Below are 26303 nucleotides of genomic sequence, written 5' to 3'. Positions count from 1 at the left end.
GCTAGAGGATTTTCCATCACTCCCTCTCTTTTGAAAAGGATTTGCCCTCAAATCTTCAACATGGAAAAAAGCAAACTTCCTTATCTTCTTTGGAGTTTTATGTGCTTCTCTACCAAGGTCAAATACCCATTTTATAACACAAGTTAGAATAAATGTTATAATAGTGAGTAAATGAAGAATATAGCTCCTAACAATGATACACCTTAAATCAAATGAATGATTAATGTCTTGTAGAGTAGGAGCATCTTTGAAGCTTTTATTTGTCTTTTGTTGGATGTATATATTTGAAAGACTATCCATTCCAACACAAGAGTTAATTTTTTAGGTATATGCCATCATACCTTCCCTTTTGAAAAGGATTTGTCCTTAAATCTTCATGTTCGTTTGTGAAAAAAACCTTTTCCTTATTATTGGTTAACTTGTATGTCTTTCCTCCAGGTTCAAAATTCCATATGCATGTGTCATCAAACACAAAACCAATAATCTTATGAGTCACAAACAACATGTATCTAGGTGAAATGTTTAAATAAGGCCTTATGATAATCTCAAAAGAATTTACTTGAAAACTTTGGAGGTCTACTCCACAAAATTGTTTGTGTTTACTTTAAGTTAATTGTATCCTAAAAGGTAATATCAACTTAAAGTTTGATTTGGAAAATTTTGAGGAGTTAAAAATAGTGGGAGGTGAAAAAGAAGTTGAAAATTTTTCAAAACTAAAAGCTAGAGTTATGAAAGATGGTTGAATGTATTGAGAAAAGTTCAAGGATTAGAAAACTCCCTTCATCATCTTAGTCTTAACCTTAATTGTGGGAATGGTCGGGGGCTTTAGTAACTCATCCACTTCTTCTCTTATCTCAATCTCTTCTTTTTCTCTCTTTTCTTTCTCATTCCTTTCTTTTATCTTTTTCTCTTCATACTCTCTTCTTCTTTCCTCCTCCTTTTTCTCTCTTCTTACTTGCTCCTCTTTCTCTCTTTGTTCTTTCTCTTTTTCTCATGCTCCTCATTCTTTCTTTGTTTTTTCTTCCTTCTTTTGTCTTCCTCTCTTCTTCTCTTAATCTTCCTGAAATTCTTTTGGACTTTTTCTTCTTTTTCTTAAGAATTCTAAGCTCTTATTCTAAGGTAGTAAGACATTGTTTTCTTTTAACTCTTTCTTTCTTTTCTATCTCTCTCATTTGTTCATCTCTTCTTCTTTGTGCTTGCCGATTTCTTTTTCAACCATCATTCTGAACTTCTTAAACACCTCAAATACCTCAAACTGTTCCCTTAAGAAATACGCCCATGTCAAAAATCATCCACTAATGAGATCAAGTACTTCATACCACTGAGTATTTAGGGGTAATTGGCCCACAAAGGTCGGTATTGATCAACCGAAGCTGTATCTTCGCTTGGTACTCGACTATCTTTGGAAACTTGCTTCTCGGATGTTTTCCAAGCACACACTTCTCTCAAAATGTTTTTTCAAATTTCATACTCGACAGTTCTTGAACATATCCTTTCTTCGCCAGCTTGGCCAGTCCGCCAAAATGCAAATGGCAAAATAAATGCCACACCATGGCTTCATCCTTCACATCGAGCTTCAAGTATTTCTTTTAGACTATTTTCAACTCTAACTTTTCTATTGCTTTTGAGACTGAGTACATTATACAAGTTTCTAATTTCTCCACCTCGACTATTCTTCTGTAGGTACCAGATTGTACCTCACCCTTTCACCGCCACCTTGAAGTCATCGTCAAATGATACGTGTCTGGTCTCAACTTTGGAGAGATTTTTGAACAAATTCTCATCATCGAACATTTGATTACTCGCTCCTAGCTCCACATACCAAACCAAGTTGTTTGAACAACTCGAACTTCACTCGACACCTAATCTCCAATTTGGACTTAGCTCGACATCCAATCTCGTCGACATCATACAACACAGACTTAGCTCGACATCCAATTTCCAACTCAGAATTAGCATAACGTTTGATCTACTCAACATCATACAACTGAAACTTAGCTCGACATCGGGTCACTAGATCATACTTAGCTCAACGTTTGGGTTCCTAGACATCATTAATATCGCTATATTTCTTTATCAACTTCTTTAGTATAAAAGTTTGTATCCTTTTTCTTAGGCCGACAATACTTTGTGATGTGACTAACCTTACCACAGTTATAGCATTTTTTCGATATATAATCATTTACGTAGTGGTCGTGCTTGCCACATTTAAAACATTCAACTCTTGAGCTACTAGATCAACCTCTCTAGTGTCTACCTTGTACTCGGCCACGCCAATTCTACACACTGGATTGATCTTTGTCGTCTTCATGATCTATTTGGCCTTGACCTCCTCGTCCTTGACTTTCTTAGTATCTTCCATTAGAACCTCGACCTTGTGTGTTTTGATCTTCTCCCTTCACATCAAGCCTTGCTTGATGTTCTTGATCAAGTGGCTCCCACTTCTTCCTCCTCTCCTGCTCGTGCACCTCTAGGGACCTGGCAAACTCTCCAACCAAAAGCATTCCCTTTATATGCCTTCTCTAGGATCTCCCATGCTTCTCTTAAAGATGTAGTGTTTGCTATCTTCTCAAACCAAGATTCATCCACAACTCGATACAACACGTATAAATCTTATTCCAAGAAGAGCCTTCATTTACAAATTTTAGTTATCATAATTGACTTTCTTTGTCAGCTAAGGGAGGGATATATTGTTTGTGAGGTTGGTCATCTAACTCTTTCTTCCTTAAACAATCAAACACTCAATATTTCTTTAGCTACTCAAACACTTCAGCTTTTTTTCTAGCTCTATTTTCACTCAGACACTTAAGTTCTCTTGATACCAATTTGTTAATAAATCACACATTTTTTGTATAATAAGGTTTACTTTACTATATCTTTTATATCACGTGAACATTACAATTTAAAGGACAAACATTTAGCCTTTCACGCTAACTTACTGGATTTTTCTCTCCTAAAACATTAAAACATTATTGCTCACAATAACTATGAAATAACTTTTAAATTTAAGTTTATTTTAATAGCCTTTGTCGTGAAAAGGGTTGCAAAAAAGAATCATTCTAACCGATACATTAAAAAGACTAGTTCTACGAATATAACATTCCAAGAACTAAAGGAAACAAAGAATCCAAGAAAATGAAGTTCCGAGAATGTGTATTAGAAAAGAAATATAATAAGAATATTAGAGAATACAAGTATGAATGAATTTCTGGTTAGATCTGTCCTTGCCATTTTATAGCTAACTAACAAAACTAAATTTGTCAACAACATAACAAGGGTTGCTGACTTTATTATAACAAACTATTCCATACCTCTAATGCGAGTAGTGAAACATGTTTCATTCCAAGAGTCATTCATTGTGTTTATCGAGTTAGCAGTTCTTATTCATATAATTTTTCAATTGCAACCTTAAGTACAACATCATTTAATTGTTTTCCATAAAAAAAAACACATTTTAAGTAGTGAATAAAGATTAACAACATTATGCATGAAGATAAATGATTTGAATTCAGAAGAGAGTGAAATATGGGAAGGGCCTAAAACTCCACATTCATTCTTACATCTATTGAAGAACAACTACATCAGATTTCTCTCTTTGCTCTGGTAATTGGATGAATTGTAGGTAGATATTATGACTCAAATAAAACTAGGAAAGGAGGAAGCTGTATTTGTTGGAATCTTTCTACATTGGAATAATTTTTATTAGGGTTAAATATGTTTTTAGTTTTTAAACTTAGATGTAAATTTATAATTCTTTCTTATCCAAAACTTTAATATATTTTAGTTCCTAAATTTTAAAAATAAATGAATAAAGTCCTTTTAACCCAATTATATTAATTTTTTTTGTCAAATGCATTTTTCAACTACATTGAAGTGAAAATATACCAAATAGTATAAATAACTATAATATTAATATAAAACACATTTGACATATTAAAAAAATTAACTTAATTGGAATTAAAACATTATATTAATTCATTCTTAATGTTTGAGACCAAAATGTCTCAAAAATTTGAACAAGAACTAATTTCAAATTCGCGTAAAAATTCTTGAACTAAAAATATGTTTTAAAAAAATTAAACTAATTAGATTAAAAAAATTATATTCATTAATTTTCCATGAGAACCAAAATATCTAAAAATTTTGAACAAGAAATAATTTCAATTTCGTATCAAATTTCTTGAACTCAAAAGCTATTTAAGTCATTTTAATAAAATATTCTACTTTTCTCATTCATCAACATTATTTATATTTATGATTAATGAAAGTTTGAACTGACTAAGAAATTAAGAGATATAATTATCATACTGACTTTCTTTTAAATTAGAAGTGCCGATAACTTACAACTACGAATACATTTAACATACTGAAACCAAAAATATAAGTTCATGTTAATTCATAAAGTAAATGTTTATAATTATTACGGAGGAAAAACAAGAAAATGGCAAAAACATCTTCAAAATGGGACAAAACACCAACTTATATTGTCAACAATCAGCACTGAACACCCATCGAAGAGAACTAATTCAGTTTCTTGGAACCAAATGCTGGGTTCTTTTCTCATTGCGGGGCAATTGCTTGTGACTGTTCTTGATTCACCTTTCTTAGAGCTCTTATTTTCTATCTTCCAGAGATAGTTGTAATGCTAGCAGTGTTGGTGGAGGAAAATCTATGACTTCCTTTAGATGACTCCGAATTCAGCAGATTTTGCCTCAAGATGAATGCAGGTTGACTTGGAGGACGAAGAAACGCAACCTCACTGTTAAGCATAGAAATTACTGCAGCCATAGAGGGTCGGTCTATAGCAAGTTCTTGTACACACAGAAGAGCTATGTGAATACACCTTAAAATATCTTTATGGTGACTAGGATCATATACTTCTGGATCTATTAAAGAAGATATGTTGTCTTCCCTCCATTGTATCCAAGCCTAAAATGAAAAAAAAGTCAGACATTTTTATGTTGTATGAACAAAAGACAAATGTTTCTGTGAATGAGAAATGACTTGCTGAGACTTACAAATCCCAAGAGGCTAAGAACATGTTCATCATCATAAAAGCTTGAATTTCTTCTTCCACTTAGAATCTCTAGTGCCAAAACACCAAAGCTAAAGACATCTGATTTCTCTGAAAACAGTCCTTGCATTGCATATTCAGGGGACATATAGCCACTGCGTTAAAATGTTAAAAAGTCATTCTCCAAGTATTGAAATAAATTATGGTGGACAGAAGAGCAGACGTACTATGTTCCAACAACTCTGTTAGTATTGGCCTGATCTTCACTCCCTCCAAAGATTCTAGCCATACCAAAGTCTGATATTTTTGGATTTAGCTCTTCATCTAACAAGATATTACTTGTCTTCAAATCTCTATGTATGATTCTTAGTCTGGAGTCCCTGTGAAGATAAAGCAATCCTCGAGCTATTCCTTCTATTATGCCACAGCGCTTCCTCCAATCTAGGAGTTTACTTTTTGATGGATCTAAAATATAATGGTAGAATTATACTGTTAAAAACACAATATTAGAAGTGGAAGTTATGAATCTGAGTCATGTACAGGCCCTGGAGTAGCATGCTTGCAAAGAAAACTCCCTATTTATGCAATGAATGTTTACATCTTAAGCAATTGTATCCTAAATAAACAGAAACAATTAATATGGAATTGGTTATGAGAAAAATACTAGAGAAGGGATAAAAAACTAACCAAAGATTAATACATCCAAGCTTTTATTTGGCAAGTATTCATAGATCAACATCTTTTCGTCACCTTCAATGCAACAGCCAAAAAGTCTTACAAGATTACGGTGTTGAAGCTTGGAAATGACCACTACTTCATTCATGAATTCTTCTTGACCTTGTCCAGATGCTCTAGAAAGTCTTTTAACTGCTACTTCCTTACCATCTTGCAGTTTCCCCTGGGAAAACAAATATTATGAGGACAACTACAGACAACTATTCAAATATGATAACTTTGTTTTAAGGTACCTTGTACACAGGACCAAAACCACCCTGCCCAAGTTTGTTGGACAGGTGGAAGTTGTTTGTGGCTGTTGCAAGCCTTTCAAAATCAAACAGTAACAGCTCCTGGAGTTTAACTTGTGACAGTTCTTCAATTACTTTGTGGCTTGGATGTTCTAGTGTTTCAACTTTTTTCAATCGTTGGAAATCATTGATGTTCCTATTCCTTGCTGATCTGATTGAGTGCCATATTTTAGCTGGAGTTAAAAACATAAACTAAGATTAGCTCTTTTACTACCAAAAAGTAAAGTTTATTATAAATTAATTCTGAAACAGGACAAAGATGTAATACCTGGGTGATTGGAAGTCCTCCACATGACATACGCACAAGTAACTATGATGACTGTTACTACTGTCACTGTAACTCCAACGATGATTGCTGTGTGTGTCCCTTTATCTGTCATGAAATAAAAATCAAATTTAAAATATGAGGAATCCAGTTCAAAGAAATAGGGTTTTTAATGTTTGAGCATACTTAGCATACCATGTTCAAGATCAGATTCAAGATCAGAATCGGCTACACGAACATATAACTCAAGTCCTCCCTCTGAGAATTGTTGTATGTCTACGAGATTCCCAGTCCAAGACATGCAACCAATTCCAATATCATAAGAATATGCAACACAAGAGCAATTCTCCAAGCATTGGCTTCTGCATTCAGTGTCAACAGGAGACCCTTCTGGAAAATCAGGAACTTTAACCATTTGCAGTTGCGAAAAGCCATCTTCCTTTGCACTTACGTTTTGATTGACCCTTTCACAACGCAAAGGTGTGCTTCTAACACATCCACTTGACCAGTTTTTTCTATTCCATTCTTTTTTGTTCATCGGCTCAAACCCTTTCAAACAACTGCAAATTGGTGAGTTTGTTGCATTACAAATAGAGAATGGCCCACATATTCCATAAACATCACAATCCGATTCATGACTAGTCCACGAAATTTCCATTTCTTCCTTCTTATCATTCCACGATAGTTGTTCATATTGGCCTCGCGAATTCAACACATAGATAAAAATCTTTAGCGGACTTGGTATTGTGTAATAGAAATATGTATTTCCTTCCTCATCATCCCCAGCTTTGAAAGAATAAAGAAACGATGACATGGGTATCCCTGTAAAGATCGCACCATTCCATGGACCACTGCGCCAGTATGGTCGAGTTTCATTCCAAATGAACACTTCAAGTATATTTATGCGTCGAAGAACACTGGAAGAGAAGCTCCCAACGGAGGGATTAGAAGGGCTTTTCCATGCTGTAAGTTCTACTTTCCTACCTGTTTTTGCATTGGTTAAAGTTTTCATTCCGGGCATTAACGTATTTGAAGGTTGCTGAAAACTGTCCCACAATGTTCCCCTTGTGGTTTCAGCGAGAACTAGCTTACCAGAATCTGAAAGCTGGGCACTTGTATTGGATGATGTTGTGGACACATTTGTTGACCAAATCACTTGATTCTGACCATTCAACACCACAAGATTACCATCTTCAGATATGGTAACAACTCCAGAAGAATCATTCAGTGGTTGGTTCCTGTTAGCCACCCATATGACAGTGGATTTGGTTTGCCACCAAATTCCCACGTAACGATTGTTAGAATTTTGAGGGGTGAAGAACCCCAAGGTGAAGTTGCCACCAGCGGAGGTTATAGTTTCATTGTCCTTGATGAACTGAGATGAGTTGATAGTGTCTGTGGCAGCGCCAATATCCAAAGCATAACAACACAGTATGAACCAAACAAAGAACATGCTTGCATACGGCTTCTGAAACTCTTTACCATGAACCAAATGGCCAGTGTAAGATTTGACAGGGCTATTTTAAAGTCAACGGTTTGTCCCATGCAACTGTTACCATTTAAAACTGATATCTCCCTCTTGACTAAATAATTGTTGAATTCAGTTTTCTTAGATGAATATGAAAAACTGAATAGAATAAACAGGCTTCACTATCACATCTTTCATTTCACTCCCTCTAGTGTTTCTTGTTCCACACAGTTAACTTACCTCGTCAAATTTGTGAAGAATATTTCTGTAGTCAACTTTGACTGGGTATGTTGCTGAAGTAATTTTACTAAACTAATGTTAGTTGTCTGATTCTTTTTAAAACTATCATTTAAATTAGTTTTCATGGGAGTTGCTATCCAATATTTTACTTTTGTAGTTGCCAAGGTCATATAAGTTTCAACTATAATCTCTTGGCAAATAAAAGAATAGTTAAATTTAAGTAAAACTAAATATGTCATAAATTTGAACCATGATCATTATAATTATTGCCGACAACAATTTTATTTAGATTTTTTTTCCTAATAAATTTAATAAATTCTAATTTTTGTAAATAAGAACAAATCTATCCGTGAAAAAAAAACTCTATATTACTTCAATAAAAAACATTAAATTAACTTTTAAATATTAATGTAAAAAACTTAAGGATGTTATTACAGTCAATTTAACTGATTCTAACTAAATATAAATATTAAAAATATATAAGGTTTCATAAATAAAATCTATTCGTCTAGGCTTAACGTTGATTTAAATGTCTTGGATTAGTATATTTTAATGACAAATCCACACTTATCTCTTTCACTCACACTCAGTATCTTCATTCACACTCATATTTTTTATTCACACTTTTCTTGTTATTTAATTTATTCAAACTCATCTCAATCAAATTCATATCTTTCATTTACATTCATATCTTTCATTCACTACAAAAAAAAATTCTATTTTTTTTTCTTTTATTTTGTTTCATCCACAATAAAATTTTTAAATTATTATTACTAACGTCTTTCAAATAGATGCAAATTTGTGAAAAATAAAGTTATTTAACATTGATTGAAATAAATTTAAAATAAAAAGAATTAACATTAGCTAAGTCGACGTTAAACCGCTCCAATTGAAAAATTAATTAAAAAACACTGGTTGGAGTCAGCTTAGCCGATAATACTTTGAGTTGACCTTCAAAGTTGATGATACTTTGAATCGATTTTCAAAGTTGATGATAATAAATTATCGTTTTTTATTTTGGAATCTCATACACATGCGACACAAATATGATACTATTAGTGAATATGCATCAATATTTTATCAATGCTAAATATTTATTTTCTTATAATGATAGATTAGAAAGCTTATTCTTTGTCTCTATTCTATATTTTATTTTCATTTTTATGTTTAAGGTGAAATACTTATTTGAACCATTATATTAAAAAGAAATTGAGCTACGTTCCACCATCAACAACATCACATTTTCTTCAACTTCTTATATGAGATTGGTCGTCTCTTCTTTTCCATCATATTGACAAGTTTTAGCAAAATGCTTGACCTTATCACAACTAATGCACTTATTCAAGCAACGCTCATTTGCATAATGACCATACTTGTCACACTTAAACCACTCAACATTTAAGTTGCTTGACTGACCTCCCTTCCATGGACCTTGTCGTCTTCCGTACTAATTCTATTGACCATACTATTCTTTCTCTTCTTCTTGTCCTTGGCTTCTACCACCGGGACCTTGTAAAATGCATGCTCCTCCTTGATCGTTTCTTTTGTTTGGAGCACATGTTTAAGCGACTCAACACTTTTCTTCTTCTTCTACTACACGTGCACCTTAAGGGACTCGATAAAATCTTCATCTGTGAGTGTTGATAGGTCTTTGGACTCCTCAATCTCACACACCATGTTCTCAAAGTCATCAGTTGATGACCTTAGAATCTTCCTCACACTCGGCTGGCAAGCAACATCTCTTCGTTTCTTCAAAGTTTGTTTGCCACGGTTTCAACCCCGAGTTATGTACTCAGCTAATCTTTTTGTCTCCTTCATTTTCATTCACTCCAACTCACCTCTATGTATTTGATGTTGCACCTACTTGACTTGATCATCCCCCTTATAAGCCTTCTCAAGAATGTCCCACACTGTTTTTGAAGATTTTATACTTGCAATCTTCTTAGAGTCAAACTCGTGCATAGCTTGGTACAATATGTATAGAGCTGCCATGTTCTTCATACGCATTGTTCTCAATGCATTCATCTAGCCATTCGATCCATTCATGATGTTTTCTAATTCTACTTGACCATTTTCCACCACCTCCCAAATTTCTTGGGAATAAATAAGAGCCTTTATTTTGAGACTCCACTTGTCATAGTTGACCACCTTTGTCAACTTGGGCAAGGGTACACTGTTTGTAAGACTAGAAATCACTATCATTGTCTTTTTCACTAAGGCACTCAAGCTAACTAGCTCTTGATACCAATTTGTTAGACAACAAATATCTCTTGTGAATAAACTTATTCATGTTTTTGTGTTGTTGTTATTCATGCAATCATCAATTCAATTTATAAAATCATATATTCTTGACAGTTGTACTCAAAACAAGAAAAAAAAAGCATAAATGACTAAAAATGACTAACACATTGACTACCCATAAGACTCCAATGACTAATACATTAACTTCCTATAAGACTCCAACAACTAATACATTTAAGTTTATGCTCCAAACCTAGTTTATAATTTTTAGACTTGGCCTAGTTTATATAAGCTTGGACCACAAATGTTTAAGGGACGATTCATTTACTATAGTAGCTCTAATTCTTAGTTTTAGTTGTTCTCAAGATTTCTCTATAAGTTTCAATCACACATGGATTGACTCTCGGATACTAAAGACATTGTAACGTTATTGATGACTCAACTATGAGTTAGCTTTCTTTTTTTCTCTATTCTATTTTCTTTTTTTATAATAATATTTTTTGCTATATCCAACTTTCAGTTTTTGTTAACAATATAGTATGTTTCAGTTGAAGTGAAAAAACCTTAATTTGTTTTGCTGATTTGAGTTTCATAATATGTTTTTCATTAAAAAATTGTTTTTAATTTGTTCTTATGTTACAAATCGCATCCTAATTTAGTTTTTCATAAAAGTTGCGACCTCAATCCAAGAAGTCATGAAAAAGGAACATTGGACTCAAGATATGAGAGGGGAGATGGATGATGTAGAAAGAAACTCAACATGGGAGATTGTTGACAAACTAAGAGACAAAAAGACATTAGGATGCAAATGGATATTTATAGTCAAACATGAGGCAGATGAGTCAATAAACAAGTATAAAGCTAGATTGGTTGCGAAGGGTTATAATCATACTTATGGAATTGACTATAAGGAAACCTTTTCTTATGTAGCAAAGATGAATACAACTGAAGTTTTTCTTCCTTTTGTAGCTCATTTTTGGATGAGAATTACATCAATTAGATGTGAAGACTAGTTTTCTTCATGAAGATTTAAAAGAAGTGTACATAGAGAATCCTCTTAGATTTGAAACTCATGCTGGAAGAAACAAGGTATGCATATGCTCCTAAAAGGCCTTATATGGTCTTAAAAGACTCTCCAAAAGCATGGTTTAAGAGATTTACAAAATTATTGGTTTCCTTATAGAGTATAAGCAAAGTTAAGGAGAACACACTTTGTTACAGTAAACTTGAATTATTGTTGGTCTATACGGATGACATGATAATTGCAAGAGATGATGAAACCGAGAAATTGACTTTCAAGGATTGATTGACATCCCAATTTGAAATAAAAGACTTGGAAAAACTTAGTTATTTCCTTGGAAGACTATTTAGTGTTTGGAGGATTTGCTAAGAACTTGTGTATTGGATCATCTTGGAAGCTGGAATAAGATATTGTCATTGGTAGAGTTTACCTACAACAACAATTATTATTCTATAATCGGCATGGCTCCATATGAACCTTTATATGAAAGGAGGTGTAGAACATTGTTGTGTTTCTTTTGAGATGGAGAAACAATGACACTAGGACCGAAGATGTTACAGTAAACTACAGAAAAGATCAAATTGATCCAAGATTGGATGAGAGCGATGCAAAGTAGGCAGAAGTTGTATGCTGACAAGAGAAGAAAATTGTTGGAGTTTGAGGTGGAGGATCATGTGTTCTTGTGAGTGATGCCAATTACAAGTGTTGGAGGGCTATCAAGATGAAGAAACTGTCACCCAAATTTCTTGGAGTGTATTAGATTCTCAAGAGGATTGGGCCAGTAGCTTATGAGATGGTGTTACCACCTCAATTGGAAAATTTGCTTAACATTTTTCATGTATCTCAATTAAGGAAGTATGTTCTAGATCCGAAGCATGTGTTAGAGGATGATGAGATTCAAGTTAGAGAGAAGGAAATTTGCATGATAAAGGTGCTTTGGAATGAAGGTTGATGAGTGCATACTTATGCCCACATTTTAGATTTAATTTCAAAATTTTAGCGAGATTTTTGTGCTTAAATGGTTGATTTGAAGAGAATTGGTAACGATTGGATTTATCGGGTTTGAAAATAAATGAGGCTTAAAAAGTAATTTTTAGTTGCATAAATTATTCTTGGATGTTATAATGTTTGTTGATGCAGTTGAAATTAGAGTTTATTGATTTAAAGCATGGAAATAAGTGGCCTAAATTTTAAAATAGGCCAAAAATCAGATTTTGTTTAAAAAAAAATATATAAATGAGTCAAACTGGCAGTCTTTACTACTACACTTCTCTAAATTTTTCTGGGTGTTTCATCCTACACCTCCAACCTTTCATCCTGCACTTCCAAAAATTCCAATTTTAATCTTAATTAATATTTTTTTAATTTTTTTCTCTCTTGATAAAGTCACTCTGCACTCCTCTAATTTTTTCTCTTTCTTGTTAAAGTCATCCTGCATCCCTCTAATAAATTTTGAAATTTGAAATCTCTTTTATAAATTATTTAAATTTCATTTTTATATTTAAAATTTAGTAATAATTTAATTTAATTTAAAATTTTAATATTATTTAACATACGTTTATATCTTACTAATTATTAAAATATAATTTCTACTATTATAATAGTTATATTAAAAACATAAAAACAAAATTAATTAAAAAAAATTAGTAATAATGAAAATCAAATGCTTATCTGTGTGGCTCAAATGACTTAGTGGTAATGTGTTCTGAGCTTATCTGTGTGGCTCAAATGCTTCTGTTTAAAACCAATTGGAAACAAAACTTGTTTACTTTTATTTTTCTGTGTTTTTTTTTTTGTTACGTTGCTTTTATGGCTAGACCGAGAAGCCCAAAAAGAATGCAGTGAGAGGGTTTGGAATCAGAGTCGAATTTCATTTGAAGGGTAGGGTTCTCTTTTATCTTCTCTCGTTCTTTCCATTTTCTTGTCTTTTCTTCTTCATCCAAGAACCTTAAAACCCTAGGTCTAAAGGATGAGTTGTCAAAATAACAAGAACACGAAGGATTTACGTGGTTCAATAAAAATGAACTACGTTTTAGATTTATTAATTAGGCTTACAATTACATAAGTATTTATAAAAAAATAGATCAAATAAATGGGTCAGGTCCAATAAACCCTTCAGACTCCACATACTCAACAACATTATAATCTATTATGTTGATTAGAGTAATGATTATAAAAACATCCCATGAGATTTGAGAATTTTTTTTAAGTAAAAGTATGGTGAAAATGTAAAGGTGAAAGTATCCAAGTGTCATGGTTTGAGAATTCAAGATGCAAATAATGTAGAAATAAAAAACAACATAAAGGAATACTCTAGCAAGCTTATTGGCATGATCAACAATGTAAGGCTCCTTGTTACTCCTTGTTATTGGGTATTTAGATGATAGAATTGTTTAAAAAAATTATCTCAATACCTAAATCATTTGAAGCTACAAAGAGAGCTCAAGAAATTTATTAAGCATTACTCCAGCAAAATTGTTGAATGCAATAAGTTAAAGGAGGCTTGTGTGGCAAGAACGATATGTTGAGCGAGATTCTAAGATAAGAACTATGATAGAAAATGCAACCAAAACAAAAAACAATGCATATTTCTATTCGCCTTATTTTTGTTGCAAAAAAAGTAATCACCCACCCTAATGTAGATGGAGGCTAAATATGAAAGCCAGGAGTATGATAATTAGGGACATGTGTAAAATATGAGGTCTCGAAATCAACAAGTTGTAAAGGTTTTAGATGATTAAGTAGAACATGTACAACTCTGTTTAACATCATACTTTATAACCAACAAATTGACAAAAAAGTTTGTTTATAAGTAGAAGGTTCATTTGTAGGTAGTGGTTGTACAAACTTAACAACTCATGATCAAGAGTTCTTCAAATAACTCAACTAAATCTAACATTTTTAATTGGAAATATACCACATATTATTGTGAAAGATATGCAAACAATTATATTTATAAGTCATTTAGATATCAAATTAATCTTTTATGCTTATTTGTTCCTAAGATTAATCAAATATATAATGTTAAGATCTTTTTATGATTAAGGAAATTGTTTAAAGTTTGGAGGACACAAAATTTGCTTTTTGATTGATTTCATATCGATTCCTATGGACAAAGAAATTGAACTTTCTTTCTTGTACACCATTTTATAATCATTGGTACAGCTATACCGAGCAAAGCTCTACTTGGTTTTTCTTAGAATTTTTATTTTTCTATCTACCTTGAATTTCTGTAACACTAACAACATTGATGGAGCGAAATCTCTGAGTTTCTTCCGATGAAGTCAAATTCAACATTTTTTGTCGCCGAATGAATGCAGATTGACTTGGAGTAGGAAGCACAAACTCATTGCTGAGCATAGAAATTACTGTAGCCATAGTGGGTCTGTCTACAGAAAGTTCTTGTACACATAAAAGAGCTATGTGTATGCACCTTAGGATATCTTTATGATGAATAGGATCATATAGTTCTGGATCTATTAGAGATAATGCATTTTCTTCCTTCCATTGTGTCCAAGCCTAAAATGAACAAAAGGGTCAATGTTTAGAAGTTGTATCAGCAAATGGAAAAAGTTCTTGTAAATAAATTGTTGAGACTTACAAATTCTAAAAGGCTAAGAGCATGCACATTGCCATAAAAACCTGAGCTTCTTCTTCCACTAACAATCTCTAGTACCAGAACACCAAAGCTAAACACATCTGATTTTTCTGAAAATAGTCCTTCCATTGCATATTCAGGAGACATGTAGCCACTACATTCAAATGTAAAAGTCAATTCTTCACACTTTCTTCTTTCATATTGGAGAAAGAAAGAATACTTACTAGGTTCCAACAACCCTACTAGTATTAACTTGATCTTGAGTTCCACCAAAGATTCTAGCCATACCAAAATCTGATATTTTTGGATTTAGTTCTTCATCTAGCAATATATTACTGGCCTTCAAATCTCTGTGTATTATTTTTAGTCTGGAGTCTCTGTGTAGATAAAGTAGTCCTCGAGCTATTCCTTCTATTATGCTACTGCGCTTCCTCCAATCTAGGAGTTTACACTTTGATGGATCTAAAATGTAATCGTCACATTATAAACTATATGGAAGAGGAACTTATGAAGGTAAGTCACGTTAACATGCTTTAAAGAAACCGCAATGGTTATGACATGATTGTCCATGAGAAAATCACAATAGAGGGATTGAAGAACTAACCAAAGATAAATACATCCAAACTTTTGTTTGGCATGTATTCATATATCAACATCTTCTCATCACCTTCTACACAGCAGCCAAAAAGTTTTACAAGATTGCGATGTTGAAGCTTGGAAATCACGACTATTTCGTTCATGAATTCTTCTAGACCTTGTCCAGAGGCTCTAGAAAGTCTTTTAACTGCTATTTCCTGTCCATCTTCCAGTTGCCCCTGAGAAAAAACTAAATGTTTTATGAGAAAAACGACAATTTTTTCAAATTAGATAACTTGTTTTTCATGTACCTTGTACACAGGACCAAAACCACCTTGCCCAAGTTTGTTGGAAAGGTGGAAGTTGTCTGTGGCTGCTGCAGCCATTTTAAAATCAAATAGCAACAGCTCATGTAGTTTAACATGTGAAAGTTCTTCAATTACACTATGGCTTTCATGTTCTGGTGTTCCACCATTATTAAATTCTACAAAAGTATCGTTCTTCCCTTTCCTTACTGAGTTAATTAGCTGCCAAAATTTAGCTGAAGGAACAAACACAAGTAGACGTAAGCTTAGTTCCCTTACCAACAAAACCTTAATAGTTCTGAAATTTAGGGAGATCTTGTCTTACCTGGACGATTGGAAGTCCTCCACATAAAATATGCACCAGTAACCATGATCACAGTTGCTACTATCACTGCTGTTGTAATGATGATTTTTTTGTTTGACCCTTTATCTTTAATAAAAGGACAACTTCAATTTAAGCTATAAGAATTTAAGTCCATAGAAACAATGTTACAAAAGTTTGAGCAGGGGAGAGTTAGCATACCAAGTTCAGAGTAGGCTACACGAAGATAAAGATCAAGTCCTCCCTCTGAGAATTGTTGTATATCTAGTAGATTCCCAGTCCAAGACATGCAACCAATCTTATCATCATGAGAATAAGCAACACAAGAGCAATTCTCCAAGCATTGGTTTCTGCATATCTCAGTCTCAACAGGAGACCCTTCTGAAAAATCAGGAACTTTAACCATCTGCAGTTTAAAAAATTCATCTTCCTTTGCATCCGTACTTGTGTTTTGATCTCTTACCCTTTCACACTTCAAAGGTGTTCTCCTAACACATCCACCAATCCAGTTTTTTCCATTCCATTCCTTCTCGTTCCTCGGCTCAAACCCTTTCAAACAGCTACATATTGGTTTGCTCTGTGCATTACAGCTTGTGAATGGTCCACACATACCATAAATATCACAATCTGACTCTTTACTAGTCCATCTAATTCCCATTTCGTTCTTCTCAGCATCCCACAGTTTTTGTTCATATTGGCCTTTAGAATTCAACATATAGATTACAAAATCTAATTCACTTGACACTGTGTAATAGATATCTATATTTCCTTCGCCATCATCCCCACCTTTGAAACCATTAAGATACGTTGACATGGTCGGTATCCCTGTAAATACCCCACCATTCCATGGACCACTGCGCCAGTATGGTTGAGTTTCATTCCAAATAAACACTTCAAGAATACCAGGGTGTTGAACAACCCCAGAAGAGAAGCTCCCAATAGACGGATTAGAAGGGATTTTCCATGATGTAAGTTCAACTTTCCTTTTAGTTTTTGTGTTGGTTGAAAGTTTCATGCCGGGCAAGAGTGTATCTGAAGGTTGTTGAAAACTATCCCATAAGATGTTTCCTGTTGTGGTTTCCATGAGAACTAGCTTACCAGAGTCTGAAAACTCTGAACTTGTATTGGATAATGTTTTGGACACATTTGTTGACCAAATCACTTGTTTCTGTCCATTCAGCACAACAAGATTGCCATCTTCAGATATTGTAACAATTCCAGAAGAATCATTCAGTGCTTGGTTTCTGTTAGCAACCCATATAACTGTAGACTGAGACTTCCACCAAATTCCAACATAGCGGTTTGTGGAGTTTTGAGGGGTGAAGAACCCCAAAGTGAAGTTACCATCTTTGGACCTTAGAGTTTCAGGGTCCTTGATGGATTGTGATGATGTAATGCTGTCTATGGCAATACAAACGTCCAACACATAAAAACACAGTATGAACAGAACAAAGAACAGGTTTGTATGGTTGCTGAAACCCATTACTGAAACACTCCCTTCTTCAAGTCAACTATCTATGGCATGCAAATGAGAATTTCTAGCTAGTTCTCACAGCACAATGAATGGAATCTTCAGATGAGAATTTCTCTTCGATCAAGTTAGATAACGTGTTTATTTAGAATAAACAGGCTTCACCTTCACCTTTCATTTTCTCTGTCGTCATTCTCTTTTTTTTTTTCTTTGTTCTTTAATTCAGTCAACTATGCTAGCTTCTCAAATTTGTAAGGAAGCCTAGTCAAACTTTCCTTGTTCGTCATATAATCACTAATTAACTTATACAGTTGTTTTGTATTTTGGTATTAAATTGTACTTTCAAAATAGTTCTCAAGTAGTAGGTATGCAGGTATACTATTTTATCGTTGTAGTCCAAAGATCTTTGGTCAATTTGGAATGAATAGTCAAAATTTAAATACAATAAAAGAAAAATGTATAAGGCTTTCAAGTTTGAGCAAAGGTTGCATTATTGTACATGTCAGACTGAAACAGTACTATATATAAATGTCAAGTGTCGAAACCAAAAATGACTAAAACAGTAACAGAGAGAGCTCGGCCACCACGATTCTGAGCTGAAATGATGAGCTCAACCAGACTTTATGGAGCTTGGCAGGGGTGATGTTAAGCTCGGCAATTAAGACTCCACTGAGCTCGATCAGATCTTGTGGAACCCGGACAGACTACGTGACATCAAAGACAAAAGGAATTTTAGAAAATGTTCAGGTGGAAGATGATTACAGCAGCAGAGATGGTTACAAAGCAGACAGAGAGAGAAAGGAAATCAGGAGGAGAGATTCGTACCAATAGTCTGCTTTTCACGTATCAAATCCCACAATTTAACGTTCTCCCTTCTTTCACGTGTGTTCTTGTGCATTCCTTTACTCTTTTCACCTATTAACACGTGGCCATTTTGTTTTATCAATATAAAACCTTCTTTTGTGCTTGTTACACAGACTTTTGTTCTTGACTCCCACTAGATTAGTTTTGTTTATTTATTTTAAGTAATGTCATATGATTTTAATGTTCATGTATTCATTATCCATTAGTCTAAAGCTCCTAAGATTCTTATGGTTATAAGGAAATCTCCTTCTAATACATTTGTTAAATGTATTTTGAATGGGGCTCCTCATGAGTCAAGGTTTTGGTCTTATGTTGGCTTATCCAAAGGTGGTTGAGGAGTTCATATCAGAAGGTAGAGGTATCAATTTAACTCATGGGTCAACCTTAATTCATTGTTAAATACGCTCCCCTTTATAAGGCCGACAAACAAGGGGGCAAAAAGAAAGCCTATAGCCTAAAGTCCCTATTAAAGTGGGTTAAGGCCAGGTCAAAGTGGGATTAGCCCTACTACAAGACTTTAATTAATTCTGTAGAAAACAACCTTCAACTTGGGTTAAAGGTCGTGACAAGCAGTCCCAAACTGAAGTTCAATCCTAGTCCACCTGGATCGAAATTCCAACCAATGTCGAGACTAAAGGATGAATCAAGTGAGCCCCAACAAAAGTCATAGTCGAGCTAGACCGAGACCAAAGTCATGCCGAGAAGGCCAACCCGAAGGTCGAGTCGAGACTGCTAAGACAAAGGTCAAGACCTGAATGTCAGGCAAAAGGCAAAGACGTGCTAACTTGAGCCAAAGCTTAAGATAGTCCATCATAGACTAAGGATTGAGATGGGGTGGCCCTACAAGGTTGATATGGACCAACCACTGCCAAAGCTTGAGAAAGATGGCCTACTCTAAGCCAAAGGTTTAAAAAGACGACTTAATTTCAAAGTTAAGATAAGTTGGGTCGGGTGGAAGGTCGAGACATGCCAACTTAGATCTGTTGATAGGGGGAGCTTAGTCTCTTTATATCTTTGTTTTATATGTTGATTGGTTAAAAGATTAATAATTGTTTCTTGTACAATAAAATGGCATAACAATTGTTTATATCTTTAACAAGTGTGTGCTAGATGATTGAATCCCTTATGTTTGAGTAAATCATAATTTAAATAGATTAAAAATATAGTTTTTGATATAAATAATCGATTACATAAAGAGTATAATCTGTTAGATTTAGCCAGAACACTTAGAAAGCTAAACAGGGGAAATTCACTCTATTATAATCGATTATATAAGGTATATAACCGATTAAAGAAAGCCATAATCTGTTACATAAGTGAGATAATCTATTAAGGATGGCAAATGGATAGCTAATATGGTTACATAAGTTTGATAGTCGATTAAAATAGAGAACTTAGTTTAATCCATTACATAAATAACCTAATCTGTTAAGAATGTTAAAAGAAGTAATAATTGGCTTAAGTGTTTAAATAATCGATTACACACATAGGATAATTTGTTAAAACAGAAAGGAAAACATAACAGATTACATAAATAACATAATCAATTATACTGCGACCTATATTATTGTAACTTCAGACCTGTTTTCATAACATTAACATTTTCAAAAAATCTTCTAAGGTTGGGTCATACTAAACCCACAAGCAGAGTCAACTTCAACCCACCTTTGGCTAGGTTGGGTCAAGCCCAACTTATTAGGTCGAGTTAAGTTGAGTCCATCGCAGACTATGTCGAGTGAGGTCCACCTCATGCTAAGTCGAGTTGGGCTCACCTACGGTCGAGTCATGTCGGGCCCACCTGTGGTCAAGTTATGCAGGCCCACATCAGAATGACTCATGTCAAACCCAGCTTTGGCCGAGTCATGTAGGAGCCACCTTTAGGCAAGTCATGTCAAGCCCAACTTTTGTTGAATCATGACAGTCCCACCTTTAGCTAAGTCATATCAAACACACCTCTAGTCGAGTCGGTTCGAACCCATCTCAAGTTGTGTCAAGTCCCGCCACCTTTAGTAGAGACATGTCAGACCTACCTTGGACTGCGTCAAGTCAGGCCACCTCGAGCCTAGTCAAATCATACCCATATTGGGTAGAGGAGAGTTGTGTCCATGTTAGGTCAATTAAGCTAAGCCATGTTAGATTGAGTCAAACCGATGTTAGCCTGAGTCTAGTTGTTCCCACATAAGATTGAGTCAATTTTACCTATCAAAACCACCTTTAGTTGAGTCGATTTGAACCAACCATTAGCTTAGTTGAGTTAGGCTCACATTAAGTCAAGTTTAGTTAGATCGGCAATGGCTAGATTTGAGTTTGACCCACGTTAGGTTGATGGCAAACTAAGTTCTGATCATGCCATGTTAATTTGGGTTTAGACATGATCCACCAAGTTCAAACTCACATCAAACAATGTCATGTCTAGGATAAACCAAATTGGATTGGTTTGACCTAGTTGGACAAATTGGGTTGTGCCCCAACTTTTTGTTAAGTTGCAAATAGTAAAAATTAAGTAAGAACCAATTTATAATTAATGTAATATATTTGGAGATCGATGTACAATTTAAAATATTTTTAAACTCTATTATTGAGAAAAATACTTAAGAATTATATAAAGTCTTATAGTGAGGTCAAATTCATTTTGACCTTGATCTCAACCCACTTTAAGAGGATACTTTGGGTGCTAAAGCCTTTTTAATCCACTCATGTGGTGGACCAATACAAAAAGGTCTTATTCAGAAGTGGATGGAGATGACCTATAAGTTATGGGTCAAATTGACACCTCTGTGTTTAAGAAAGAATAATAAAGATCAGAAGAAAATAGTTAATTTTCACTCAAAATATACATAACACCTATGATATGAAAATTGAGCATGTCCTCTAGTAAGGACTCGATCAGACACACTAAAAGTACTGAACTTATCAAACTACTTAAATCAAGAAACAAACTTTGAACTAATTCAAAGGAATGACATTAGTTGCAGCATTCTTAAGCATTACAGCAAGCATAAACTCAACTTCTGCTTTGAAACAGCAAGTAATGATATTTACTATGCATTTACAAAATTCAAGATCAAAGGTTTGAGGATGCTATTGTCTCTATACTATATAATAGGTTATGGAAGCATGTAGAAGAAGGCATGAAGCTGGGAATCTAATTTCATTTGTTGGTGATCAAATGAATACATATGTAAACAAAGGTGTGATACATGAGTTTAAACTGATAAACATTTGTACATTTGTGGTAATACATAAATATTTTTTTCCTACACTATTTATAAATAGCCAAACTTCTATACTAAAAACTTCTCTCTAAATAGCCCTAGCAATGCATACCTATAGACAAAAAAACAGATAAACCTACAGTATTACTATTTTTAACTCTGTTTTTAGTACTATCATAATCCCCATTTTTCCTCCATACACCTTTCTGAGAGCTCTTGGTTTTCTATCTGCCTTGTATGTCCGAAATAGTGACAGTGTTGAGGGAGATCAAGTCATTTCCTCTTACATAGGGAAGTGAGCTTAACATATTTTCTCTCAGGATGAATGCAGGTTTCATTGGAGGAGGACGATCCGCAATCTCACTGTTTAACATAGAAATTACAGTAGACATAGTAGGCCTATCTGCTGGAAATTCTTGGACACATAGAAGTCCTATGTGTATGCACCTATAAAAATATTTATAAAGGCTAGGATCATATATTCCTGGATCTATTAGAGAGGGAATCTTGTCTGCTGTCCACTGTATCCAGGCCTGCAAAGAAATTTCAAACATTTGAAAGTTTTATCAGAAGAAGGATACGAACCCCTTTGGTGAACTTCGAAAGAATTTTTCTGACTTACAAATCCTAGAAGGGTAAGACAGTTTTCTTCATCATAAAAGCTTGAATTTCGTCTTCCACTAACAATCTCAAGTAGCAAAACCCCAAAACTAAAAACATCTGATTTTTCAGAGAACGATCCTTGCATTGCATACTCAGGAGACATATAGCCACTGCATTGAAATGTACCACAATTTATTTCCAAGTATACGAATATAATCATGAAGAAAGAGGTATGCTTACTATGTTCCAACAATTCTTTTAGTATTTGCCTCATCCTCATTCCCACCAAAGATTCTAGCCATACCGAAGTCAGATATTTTTGGATTTAGTTCCACATCTAGCAAGATATTACTTGCCTTCAAGTCCCTGTGAATGATTTTTAGCCTGGAATCTCTATGAAGATAAAGTATTCCTCGAGCAACTCCTTCTATTATGCTAAAGCGTTTTCTCCAATAAAGAACCTTATCTTTTGATGGATCTAAAGAATCAAATGGTAGAATTGTATGAATTGGAACATTTTGAGATGAAGCACAATCTAATTTTTTCACAGTTTATCTTTAATTTCCAGAAAGAACAATTGTTGATGGACGCAAGGTAGGGAAATCAAAGAACTAACCAAAGATATATTTGTCCAAGCTTTTATTTGGCAAGTATTCATAGATCAACATCTTTTCGTCACCTTCAATACAGCAGCCAAAAAGTCTTACAAGATTACGGTGTTGAAGCTTGGAAATTACCACTACTTCATTCATGAATTCTTCTTGACCTTGTCCAGATGCTCTTGAAAGTCTTTTAACTGCAATTTCCCTGCCATCTTGCAATTGCCCCTATAACATAACAATGAGAAAAAGAAACAATTGATAATATTTTCTGATATATGAGGAAGCTAAATGTTAAGTACCTTGTATACCGGACCAAAACCACCCTCTCCTAGTTTGTTCGATGGGTGAAATTTGTTTGTGGCGGTTACAAGGTTTTCAAAACTAAATGTTTCCTGGAGTTTGACCTGTGGCAGATCACCAAATGCATTGTCATTTATATATTCTGCAGGTGCTCCATCTCCATTAAATTGAAGGAATCTTTTGATGATCTCTACTGATTAATTACAGTGGCACAAATTAGCAACAACATTAACAAATATAAGTTAGCAGTGATATAAAAATGTTAATCAAAAAAGAAAACAAAATTATGAGCTAGTTTGAGTAATTTAAACAGATAATGATGACAAATTACCGTGGCCACTACAAATCCTTTTGCACATGATATATGTACCAATGAGAATTAAGGTAGTTCCTACTGTCACTGTAACAATAATGATGATTGTGCTGTTTCTCTCTTTCTCTGCATTTGCGAAAAATGAAAATAGGAAATTTAGTCCTGTCACTGGAGAAAGGTTCTCAGATGAAGAAAGTTAATAAAGATTATTGTGCAGATAACAGCTAGCATTATACAGTGTATACCAAGTTCTGTGTAGGCTACTCGAACATGTAGATCAAGTCCTCCGTTTGAGAATTGTGTTATGTCAATCAGATTCTCAGTCCAAGACATACAACCAATATCAGCATCATATGAGTATGCAATGCATGAACAATTTTTCAAACATCGGCTTCTGCACGTGTCTGGTTGAAGTCTGAGCGATGAGCTATCAGCAAAATCTGGAACTTTGACCATCTTCATTTCAAAAAATCCATCATCTGTATGATCTGCACTTTTGTTTTGGTTGCTGGCTCTTTCACAGTGCAGAGGTGTTTTCCTGAAACATCCACTAGTCCAGTTTTGTCTATTCCATTCCTCTCTGTTTCGTGGTTCAAATCCTTTCAAACAGCTGCATGTTGGTGAGCTTTCAGAATTACAAACTGCAAAAGGTCCACATACACCATAAACTTCACACTCAAATTGATGGCTATTCCATGTGACAACCCATTCTTTCCTCTCTCCATTCCACAATCTCTCGTCATAATTTCCCGTTGAATTCAGAATATAGATTAGGAAGCCAATCTCTTCTACTCCCTTGTAATGGAATTCAACATTTCCTTCCCCGTCATCTCCAACATGTACCCCTTCCAGATAATACGTTTTCATATAGGGCAGCCCTGTAAAGATCTTACTATTCCATGGACCAGTTCGCCATAATGGACGAGTTTCATTCCAGATGAACACTTCAGGTATACTAAGGCGTTCAACACTTAAAGAAAAGCTACCAGTGGATGGATCAGAAGGGCTTTTCCATGATGTTAGTTTTACTTTCTCACCAGTTACTTTGTTTGTTGAAATCTTCATATTGGGTAACAAAGTATTTGTAGGATGCTGGAAACTCTCCCATATAGTTCTTCTTGATGAGCTTTCCTGAAGGACAAGGTTCCCAGAATCCAAGAGTTTAGAAGTAGTGTTGGATCCAACACTGTACACATTTGTTGACCAAATTACATGATTCTGACTATTCCACACCTCAAGATCGCCATCTTTAGATATGGTAACAACTCCAGAAGAATCATTCAGTGGTTGGTTTCTGTTAGCCACCCATATGACAGTGAATTTGGGTTGCCACCAAATCCCCACATAACGTTTTGTGGAATTTTGAGGGGTGAAGAACCCCAAGGCGTAGTTGCCACCAGTGGAGGTTATAGTTTCATTGTCCTTGATGAACTGAGATGATGTGATGGTGTCTGTGGCAGTACCAACATCTGAAAAAAGAAAACATGCTATGATCAAAACGAAGAACAAGTATGTGCAGTTGGTGTAATCCATTACAGATTGTGATTATATCTTGTCCATAAGATGAATTTTAAGGCAATTGCAAGTAACATTTTTCTACTTCATTCTTGACTGTTACTTCTCATAAAAATCAACACGGTTTGGTGTCGTGCTACTCTTTTTAGCACTGCTTAATCTACAGTCTTGTACGTGTTTTTATTTCTTTCACACATTATCATTTAAAGTTATCATATTTTATCCTCATTTCTGGGAAGGTGTCAAATGGAACTTCGTAATTATTTAAGTTGTCTGTGACACTAGCATGGTTCAGTTTTCTAATTGGTCTTCAAACAAATTGTCCCACGTTGATTGGATTGCGGTCATTCAGACATTAAAAACAAAGGGAAAGTCTTCATTGCAATTTCTTAGTATTCTAGTATTGCGACAGTTGGAAAGAAAATAAGGCTATAATAATAAGAGGTTTAAATGGTTAAGGAAATGACTTTTCTTTTAAATGGTTAAAAATTTGATAGTAATGTCAAGGGTTGTAATGAATATGATTTAAACATTCTACAGTAAAAAGTTTATTATACATTTTTTCTCCTGTCTCATATCTCATATATGTCAATTTAAATACATTTCAATTATATTTGACAGAATATAATGTAAAACTTCATAAATATTAATATTAAATGAAGATCTTTCTTATGAATTTAAGACATTTTATTTACTATGTTCATTTTGAAATTTAAATCATATCTACATTAATATAATTAAAAGAAATATACACAAAATTGTTGTGTATTGACTCCCTTCCTACACGGAGAAAAGACCCGTGAAACTCACTTGATGTATCAATTAACCTAGTGGAGAGATGACTGAAAAAGTATGAGAGATAAAAAAGCGAGAGTCATACTCAGTTAGAGAACACTAGCATATTCAGAGAGAAGAACAGAGAAAACTATCAATGTTTTTTCACAAAGCTATGATTGTAAAATCGATATTGTAGATTCATTCATTGTTGGATCGAGTTAAAAATTTAACAGTAGGTTCAAGAAATCCTGTTTTTCATTCTAACCGTTCAGATTGTTGATAGGAGATATGAATTGGAAGAAATTTAGTTTTCACTACAACTGTGTATTTAAGTTTTCTTTATCTTCTTTGTTCTCTATTTGCAAGCTATGTTGCTTTGCTGTTTGGTTATTTTATGCAATTGACTAAGACTCCTTTGTACTATTTGTTGATCATGGTGGAACTATTTCCTTAGTCTGGAAGACTTGTGGTTTTTACTCTTACTTTGAAGGGTTTTCCATGTTAATAACCTTGGTGTCTTTGTTTATGATTTTGGTGGTTTATTGTTGTTGTTCACTGGAAATTGATC

The 26303-nt window shown here is 34.1% G+C and overlaps 3 protein-coding genes across 3 annotated transcripts; all 3 read right to left on the bottom strand.

The window, feature by feature from the left end:
• Positions 1-4367: 4367 nt before the first annotated feature.
• On the bottom strand, positions 4368-10019 carry LOC108327403 (G-type lectin S-receptor-like serine/threonine-protein kinase At1g11300). The gene is made up of 8 exons (XM_017561111.2): positions 9877-10019; positions 6500-7821; positions 6308-6412; positions 5983-6212; positions 5702-5912; positions 5242-5479; positions 5019-5169; positions 4368-4929 (listed from the first exon to the last, which is right to left on the bottom strand). Exons 1-8 carry the CDS (start codon positions 10017-10019, stop codon positions 4621-4623), a joined length of 2709 nt encoding a protein of 902 aa, XP_017416600.1. The 3' UTR covers positions 4368-4620.
• Positions 10020-14351: 4332 nt separating this feature from the next.
• Positions 14352-17558, bottom strand: LOC108327405 (G-type lectin S-receptor-like serine/threonine-protein kinase At1g11300). The gene is made up of 7 exons (XM_052872563.1): positions 16277-17558; positions 16079-16183; positions 15760-15989; positions 15477-15687; positions 15097-15334; positions 14876-15026; positions 14352-14793 (listed from the first exon to the last, which is right to left on the bottom strand). Exons 1-7 carry the CDS (start codon positions 17556-17558, stop codon positions 14488-14490), a joined length of 2523 nt encoding a protein of 840 aa, XP_052728523.1. The 3' UTR covers positions 14352-14487.
• Positions 17559-21552: 3994 nt separating this feature from the next.
• Positions 21553-24976, bottom strand: LOC108327406 (G-type lectin S-receptor-like serine/threonine-protein kinase At1g11300). The gene is made up of 7 exons (XM_017561113.2): positions 23689-24976; positions 23462-23569; positions 23130-23323; positions 22845-23055; positions 22469-22706; positions 22248-22398; positions 21553-22158 (listed from the first exon to the last, which is right to left on the bottom strand). Exons 1-7 carry the CDS (start codon positions 24974-24976, stop codon positions 21850-21852), a joined length of 2499 nt encoding a protein of 832 aa, XP_017416602.1. The 3' UTR covers positions 21553-21849.
• Between the last annotated feature and the right edge of the window lie 1327 nt (positions 24977-26303).

The sequence above is a fragment of the Vigna angularis genome, chromosome 2 (genome assembly GCF_016808095.1).
Source record: "Vigna angularis cultivar LongXiaoDou No.4 chromosome 2, ASM1680809v1, whole genome shotgun sequence".
NCBI lineage: Eukaryota > Viridiplantae > Streptophyta > Magnoliopsida > Fabales > Fabaceae > Vigna > Vigna angularis.
This window is presented reverse-complemented; position numbering and strand designations above follow the sequence as displayed.